Source organism: Cebus imitator, unplaced genomic scaffold (assembly GCF_001604975.1).
Source record: "Cebus imitator isolate Cc_AM_T3 unplaced genomic scaffold, Cebus_imitator-1.0 Scaffold309, whole genome shotgun sequence".
Taxonomy (NCBI): Eukaryota; Metazoa; Chordata; class Mammalia; order Primates; family Cebidae; genus Cebus; species Cebus imitator.
This window is the reverse complement of record NW_016107624.1, coordinates 2379047-2387797: the sequence shown is the minus strand read 5'-3', so window position 1 is coordinate 2387797 and position 8751 is coordinate 2379047. Positions and strand designations below refer to the sequence as shown.

Genomic DNA, 8751 nt, shown 5'->3' with positions numbered 1-8751 from the left:
TTTAAAGCATTATTATAATTATTTTTTGTATGATGCCAAAGCCACATTCTTTTTTTCTTTTTCTTTTTTTTTTGTGACAGAGTTTCACTCTTGTCACCCAGGCTGGAGTACAATGGTGCAATCTCGGCCCACAGCAACCTCCACCTCCCATGTTCAAGCAATTCTCGTGGCTCAGCCTCCCAAGTAGCTGGGATTACAGGCACATTCCACTCTACCTGGTTAATTTTTGCATTTTTAGTAGAGATGAGGGGTTTCACCATGTTGGCGAGGCTGGTCTTGAACTCCTGGCCTCATGTGATCCGCCTGCCTTGGCCTCCCAAAGTGGTGGGATTATAGACATGAGCTACTACACCTGCCCTCCAAAGCTACATTCTTTCTATGGCACCATGCTGATTCTGTGCTTAGGATGTGAGGTTCCAATGGGGGAGCTGCCAGCAGGGAAAGGCAGACCTAAGTAATCATTCTTGGGCCCGGCTTGTCCAGCCCACCTCATTTTGTTGTTGTTTTTCTGTTCTGTTTTGTTTTAGGCTTTCAGCAGCCTGAAGCCTGGTTTTTAGTTTCTGTCTCTAGGGATAAGTGGAAACAAGGGATGAGGAAGCGGCTTCACTGGCCCAACCAGAAACAGAAACTAAGAACCCATGACTGGATTCTCTCCCTTGGACACCCTTGCCACCAGCCGCGGATCTGGGCACAGTGATCAGGTCCTACTGCCCTCTGAGACCAAGCAAATCACTGTCTCTCTGAACCTCAGATTCCCCATCTGCAAAAGCCTTCCCCTTGCAAGGCAGTTGTGAGGAGCAGAGATAATGCATATACGCTACCTGTGCCGGTTAGTGCTCAATTACACCCATCTATTATAAAGGGGTGGTTCTCAAATGTTCAGATGCATGAGAAATGCTGGGAATGCAAATTGCTAGGCCCCATTCCCAGAGATTCTGATTGGCAGGTCTAGGGTGGGGCCCAGGGATATCTGTAGCTCACACTTTTGTCCTGGTAAAATGATGCCCACTGAGAAACAAGCTTTTAAGGAAAATACACCTGGCGCCTCTGAGCACAGAAAGTCTTTATTCCTGAGTTAAAAGTCAGGTTCTAGAATGACAGCCTGTCCCCCGGGGCAGCCAATGCCAGTAGGGCAGATGGAAACCTTTGGTGGAGGCAGCCATGGAGTTCACAGCTTGGGCCTGTGACCCACGATCTCGGTGTAGCCCTTTCTACAGGTACGGGTGATCCACTCATGCTCGTCATCATCTGCAAGGAAAGAGGAAGAGCTAGTCATGCCTGGTGCTCGCTGGGACCTTTCCTGGCCTGGGTGTCCCCCAGGTGGGGCCTTGGGACTGGGATGGTCTGTCGATGGCCAGCCTGTTGAGCTTTGTATGGGGAGGAACAGACCTTTCATTTACACTGAATGCCTCGAAGTGCCTGGTCTTGGGGAAATTGAACACAAAAGGGTTTCTAGCTGTGGGTGCTGCTGGTGGGAGGCAAGCATGAGGCGGTCTGGCTGTCCTGAGCGCCACTGGATCTGACAGGCAGAGAGCCGCGCTTCACAGTGGGGCACTTGCCCGGTCTGACAGCCCATGCACGGCAGCCCCGGGACAGCGGGTCTAGCTTGCTGGTGATGCTAGGAGACAGAGTCCTGAGAGTTTCCTCTCCTTTCTAGGCTCTCCATTCTTGACCCTTTAAAGAATCCATGGTTTCCCCAGGGGGCTAACACGCTCTTGTTTACTCCAGGCCTTTCAGTGGGGAACAGAGAGGAGCAGGAGCTGCTGCTGTGCCCCGAAGGCCCTAGACGCATGGTCTCCTTAGTTTAATCTTCATAACCAACCATGCAGTGCAGTTCTCCACCATCTACAGATGAACAAATAGAGGCTCACAGAGGTCCAGGCACTTGTCCACAGCCACAGGGTCAGCACGTGGGAGAGCTCAGACTGGAACCTAGGATTGTCCAGCTACAAAGCCCCTTCTGTTTTTAAAACCTCAATAGAGAGAGTTGAGTGAATCTCACTCTTCAGTCCACAGCAGCCGCCATTGTCTCTCTGTGGAAGAACCCTCCATGGATTTACTTTGTTTTCATTTTTCCTACCTCCAAACCTACACTGGGCCCCTCCTCCACCACTGTCGGGACCTACTCCAATGATGGGCTAGAGACCCCAAAAAATGCATGTTGCTCTGTAAAATATGTGCTGCTGTTTTGCATACCAATGTGTTTTTAATTTACAGAAAATGGCATTGTGCTGTGGCTTCCATTATGTCTCACTTTTTTTTATGCAGGACCTATTCCTGCTGCTGTGTGCACATCCAGCTCTTTGCTTCTTACTGCTGCCTAGTATTCCATGCTTGGCTTCCATCACATTTTCCTCTCTGTGCTGGTGTGGACGCAGAGGCTGCCTGCAACTCCCGCTACCAGGAACAATGCTGGGACAAGCGTTCCTGGGCACACCCCTTCACAGACACATGGAGAATGTCTCTAGGGTTACATTCCCTCCAGGAGGAGGGCCATGGAGTCCTGCACATCCTTCCCACACCGTCCTTCCAGCTGCCCATGCTCTTTTCACACCATGCTGGCTGCCTTCTCCCTGCCATCCTGCCTCTCCACCTTCCCACCACCCCTCCCTTCCCTTGGTGCCACCCCTGCCTTTAACCAGTTCTGAAGGCCACAGCACTGGAGGAGTTCTTGCCTCCTCTCCTTACCCTGTGTCTAGCCCAGTGCCTCTTGCCTAAGAGAAGGAAGGATGGGTCTGCCCACCCTCCTTGGATGACAAATGACAGATGCTTGGGAACAAGGGCACTCCCTGAGAGCTGAAACACAGAGGGTTCACGGAAAGCTTTCCTGAACCAGATCCCCTGCCAGGGATGCCTTCCTCTTCTGTGAAAGGCACCAGACCCAGGGGCAGAGAGGTGGAGGCTCACAGACAGCCTATGTATGCTTGGTGCTTTGCAGACACTGTATCTCATTGGATCTTTGTAACAGCCCGGCCGGATAGGGAAGAGCCTTATCCTGAGGATTCAAACCAAGGTTCACCAGGCTCTGCAGCCTGACCTCTCACCCCAGGGCACATGTGAGCACACCAGGAGCTGAGGCTGCTGCCACATCACCAACCACCTCCCCGCCATTTCTTTACATAGGACCTCAGGAAAACGGCTTGCTGCCTGGCACACTCTGGCAAGCAGCCAGTGAGCCTCAGTTACCTCTGGGGAGGCTGCCTGGGAGTCCCCGCTGAGGCTGGGAAGCCCAGGGGTGGGGAAAGAGCGATGATGTGTCAGCACACAAGGAGTTAAACGCTGGTGGAGCCCACTTTTGCCACACTGTGAGCAGCCTGGTTGGTAATTACAGTTCTGAAGTCTCCAGGCTATTCGAGTCAGTGCAGCTGCAACCTCTTCAGCAGTAACCCCTGAAACCAGACAGACTGGGTTTATTGTGCTGAACCAGTCCTCAGGCCCCTCCCTGATCGTTAAAAATTGACAGCAATGGACTTAACAGCCCTCTTCACTACCCCTTTCACTCTCTACCTGGCTGTACAGCCACCAATTTGAATCACAGATGCCTCCCCTCCCGGCAGCTGCTCACCAACCCTCCCTCCGCTTCCCCTGCGCCTCTCTGCGGCTCCCCTGGCCCTGCCATGCCAGGGTGAGGCTGCCGAAGCACATTTCATCAATATTTAAAATGGAATTAAACCTGCAGCTTTGATTAATGCCTCCCAGATCCTGGGAGTTGTGATTACTATTTTGCAAATTGCGATTGTTGGAATATGTTAATATGATTGTCTGAGAACATCTTCACCTTCTCAGATAATTTCCCTCCTTTTTGGTAGGAGGGGAGAGGGAGAGAAGGGAGAAAAAAGATGGGAAAAAACAGCCCACAAACTCTTTAATCAATTGTAAATTATTACCCTTGGCATAACTGCCAGTGGTGCGGAGAGATGGAAGAAGATTTCTGGTTTGGTGTATTTATCTTAAAAATTTTTGGTCCCCACTGGCCCAGTAATTCCACTCTGGGACACTATCTTAAAGTCATAATCTATTTGTCTCAGAACTATTTAGAATCAGGAAAAAGGAAAATGACCTACATTTCTAAAAGCAAGGAAATAATTATTTTGTTGTATATGCATTCATTTAACAAATAATTATGTGCCAGGCGTAGTGATAAATTCAGGGGGGTGGATGCTGTAAGGCACGTGAGAGGATATTTAGCAGCTTGGAAAATAATTGTTAGGAAGTTTGTATAGCAACGTGGGGGAAATATTTTTGATGTGATAATAAGCAAAAGAAAAAGGCAAGAAGAGATAAGAAATAAAATTACATATAATATATGTTGTGTAAAAACTGCACAGAAGAAAGTTAAAGATAAATTGAAATGTGAATAATAGCCCTGAGCAGTGGGACGAGAGACTTTCTCTTTCTTCTTCTATTTCCCAAATCTTCTTTCACTAATGGGTATTGACAATAGAAAAAAAATTGAAATAATTATTGGCTTTTTTTCCTACCCTCCAATTTAATGTCTTGGTAATTTCATGCATTTTGTTAATTGAGATAAGATATTTTGGCTGGGCATGGTGGTTCACAACTGTACTCCCAGTACTTTGGGAGGCCGGGGTGGACAGACTGCTTAAGCTTGGGAGTTTGAATCCAGCCTGGGCAACATGGCAAAACTTCCTCTCTACAAAAAATAGAAAACTTAGCTGGGTGTGGTGGCAAGTGCCTGTAGTCCCAGCTACTTGGAAGGTTGGGATGGAAGCATCACCTGAGCCTGGGGTGGTCGAGGCTGCGGGGAGCTGTGATCACACAAGTGCACTCCGGCCTGGGTGACAGAGTTGAGACCCTGTCTCTAAATAACTAACTAAATAAATAGAATAATATTTCTGGGTTCCTAGAAATGCCAACAGGGTTCTTGAACTCCTGAAAAGCAAAAAGAACTTGCATAAAGATATTGGTAAAAATGCATAAATATCAGAATAGACAAATCTGCGTGGGAGAATTCCAGGTAATTTATGTACTCTGCCCTCAAAGAGTTGGAGCAAAAATCCCCATTTCTGAAGCGTGGCTGTGCATAGTGACTTCCAAAGACTACAGTGTGGAAAGGGAGCAGGGGGAAAGGAACTTTATAACGGAGAAACCTCACAAACACTACCTCAGCCAGGTGATCAAGGTCAATAGCAACATTGGTTAGTCATGGTGACAGTCTGGACCCTTGATAGGATGGGATGAAAATGACACTTTACCTCTGTGATCTTCCTCCCAAACCCACAACTCCAATCTGATCATGAGAAAAACATCAGACAGATTCCAGTTGAGGGGCATCCTACAAAATATTCGACCAGGACTCCCCAAAACTGTCATCAAAAACAAGGAAAGCCTAAGCCACACTCATCCCCCAGTGGAGCCTAAGGAGACAGGATGGGATCCTGGAACAGAAAATGGACATCAGGGAAAGGCATCTGTAAAACGTATGGGCTTTAGTGAATCACAACATCAATATTAGTTCATTAATTGTGACAGATGTACCATCTGATATAAGACCGTCATAACGGGAAATTGAGTGTGGGGTATGTTGACAACTCTGTACTATCTTTGCGAGAATTCTGTTAATTTAACTGCTTTCAAATAAACAGTTTAAGAAATACATGAAAATCTAGTGTGCTCCCTAAAAGGTGAGCTTCTCATGTTCTCTAAGAGGAGTGGACAATCCTTCGCAGACCCAGACATCCAAATTGAAGTCATTCACTCTCTTTTCATTCATGGTCCCCTCATATCACAATTTTTGAATCTATACTTGTTTGCTTTTTTTCTTTTTTTGAGATGGAGTTTTTGCTCTTACTGCCCAGGCTGGAGTGCAATGGCGTGAGATCTCATTGATTAGCCAATGAGAGACAGTGCATAGTGTGGACGGGAAGGGTTTATTGGCCAGTTGTTCACTAAGACTCTTCTAGGTATGATAATAGAAATATGCCATCCATATATACAAAATAAGCTGTACTTTTAGTCTCTAGAGCTGTGCTGCCCAACGTGGTAGTCACTAGCCACGTTGTAACCATCGAACACTTGAAATCTGGCCAGTCCTAACTGATGTGTGCTGTTAGTGTAAAATACACACCAGATTTCAAACACATACTGCAAATAAAACAATATAAAACAGTACGTTTTTATATTGACTATGTATTGAAGTGTTATCACATTTGGATATATTGGTTTAAATTATATATATGGCCGGGCGCAGTGGCTCACGCCTGTAATCCCAGAACTTTGGGAGGCCGAGGTGGGTGGGTCACGAGGTCAAGAGATCGAGACCATCCTGGCCAATGTGGTGAAACCCCGTTTTTACTAAAAATACAAAAATTAGCTGGGCTTGGTGGCATGCCCCTGTGGTCCAAGCTACTCGGGAGGCTGACGCAGAAGAATCGCTTGAACCCAGGAGACGGAGGTTGCAGTGAGCCGAGATCGCGCCACTGCACTCCAGCCTGGCAACAGAGCAAGACTCTGTCTCAAAAAAAAAAATTATATATATATATATATATATATATATATGTATATATACATATACATATACGTATACATATACATATATATATATATATATATTTTTTTTTTTTTTTTTTGAGACGGAGTTTTTCTCTTGTTACCCAGGCTGGAGTGCAGTGGCACGATCTCGGCTCACTGCATTCTCCACCTCCTGGGTTCAAGCAATTCTTCCGCCTCAGCCTCCTGAGTAGCTGGGATTACAGGCACCTGCCACCACACCTGACTAATTTTTGTGTTTTTAATAGAGACGGGGTTTCACCATGTTGGCCAGGCTGATTTTAAACTCTTGATGTCAGGTGATCCGCCTGCCTTGGCCTCTTAAAGTGCTGGGATTACAGCTGTGAGCTACCACGCCCTGCCTGCATATTTTCTTATATAATGCTTCTCTCTCCCATTAGACTAAGCTGTCAGTGCAGGGACCATGTCTGATTTGTTGACCACTAGACCCAGCATACAGTAGGTGCTTAATAAATTCTCTCCCATATGAAGTCTGGAATAAGCCTTTTTCATTCTGACTGTATCAGTTGCCATCAACAAATATTCCCTATGCACCCCCTTCTTGGAATCCAGGTCTCAACTGAAATGTCACCTTCTCAATGACCCTAATCTAACCACCTCCACTCCCAGTCACTCCATCTTGTCTTCATTTTAGCTTCTCCATAGCATGAGCCACTCCCTGCATATACATTTGTTTATGTTCATGTTGTCTCCCTCCCCGTCCAGACTATAAGCTCCAGTGAGACCAGGAGTCCTGCCTGCTTGTTCACTATGATATCCTAGTGCTTAGGAGAGCATCTGGCACATAGTAGGTTCTCAGTTGATATGTTTTGAGTTAATGAATGAATTGGCAAGCTCAATCCTGTGGTCAGCCCTGGCCAATGCTTGGGACAGATGGCACTGAGGCCAGCAGAGAGTACTGCCAGGACCTAGGTACACTCCAGGTTTAGATCTGTCTGTCTTTGGGACAGAAGGATGTCTTTATTCCAGTTCTGAAGCTTTGGAAGTAACCTTGCTGCCACCTGCATGCCATGCCCCCATAGGTCATTAGGAGAACTGGGCTTTTTATAGAGAAGAAAAGGAACTTATTGAGAGAGAGACCCCAACTATGACCATGAGTTACCCCAATGGAAAACTTCCCTGAAAAGGTTCCCCGTTCCTCAGCCTGGCCTTCAAGGCCTCCTGGTCCCCCTGCTTTCCTCCCCACTTCCCTCGCAGCTCCCTTCACACTAAAATGCAGCCACTGGAGGAACTGCAGTATTCCACATGTGCATGCTCGCCAGTGCCTCTGTGCCTTTGCATCTGCTGTTCCAGAGCCTCTCAGAGCACAACAGAGGCCCGAGGTACTTTCCATTTTGTAGTATCAGTATACATAAAATTGAAGACAGGCCTGAACAAGGTGATAACAATCGCAGTATAGTTTAAATATTTACATTTGACAAATTGCTACCTTTTTTTTTCCTTTGAGACGGAGTCTTGCTCTGTCTCCAGGCTGGAGTGCAGTGTTTCGATCTTGGCCCACTAATTTCCGCCTCCCGGGTTCAAGCGATTTTTCTGCCTCAGCCTCCTGAGTAGCTGGGACTACAGGCGTGTGCCACCAAGCCCAGCTAATTTTTGCATTTTTAGTAGAGATGGGGTTTCATCATGCTCGCCAGGATGGTCTCTATCTCTTAACCTTGCAATCTGCCCTCCTTGGTCTCCCAAAGTGTTGGGATTATAGGCGTAAGCCACCGCACCTGGCTGACAAATGACTACTTTTAACACAAACAACCAAATGTAGTATGAGTGTTTTATTCTAGGATTTCTCCCAAAAAAGTTTAAGTTCACAGTCTGCTGAAGGCAGTATGGTCAGGAAAGGGGGTGTGAATTTCAAGTTGTCTGGTGAACAGGGTCCTCCTTCAGTCGTGTCAAAATCCACACTTAAAAGCCCCATGAATGTGTGGGCTGGGCCTCCTGCCCCCTTGGCTGTCTCCCACCCCCACAGACCCTGCGTGGATGTCAGCCTTCCCTGAGCTGGGACGAGGTCACAGTGTTGGTCATGGCGACCCCCTCCATCCTGGGGCAGCCCTGTCCCGTTTACTTTTGATCGTCAGGGCCTGGCACAGATCCGGCAATTAGAAAGTATTTCAAGGCCGGGCGCGGTGGCTCAAGCCTGTAATCCCAGCACTGTGGGAGGCCGAGGCGGGTGGATCACAAGGTCAAGAGATCGAGACCATCCTGGTCAACATGGTGAAACCCCGT

General features: G+C 47.4%; 1 protein-coding gene across 2 annotated transcripts in view; it reads right to left on the bottom strand.

Moving 5' to 3' along the window:
• Positions 1-1044: 1044 nt before the first annotated feature.
• MORN5 (MORN repeat containing 5) overlaps positions 1045-8751 on the bottom strand; it is a 39021-nt gene continuing 31314 nt past the window's right edge. For both annotated transcript variants that reach the window (XM_017503342.2, XM_017503341.2), the window contains one exon: positions 1045-1248. Coding sequence is in view for 1 of the 2 variants with exons in the window: in XM_017503341.2 (XP_017358830.1) it covers positions 1169-1248 (80 nt within the window). In the remaining variant the exon portion in view is untranslated. The remainder of the gene's footprint in view (positions 1249-8751) is intronic.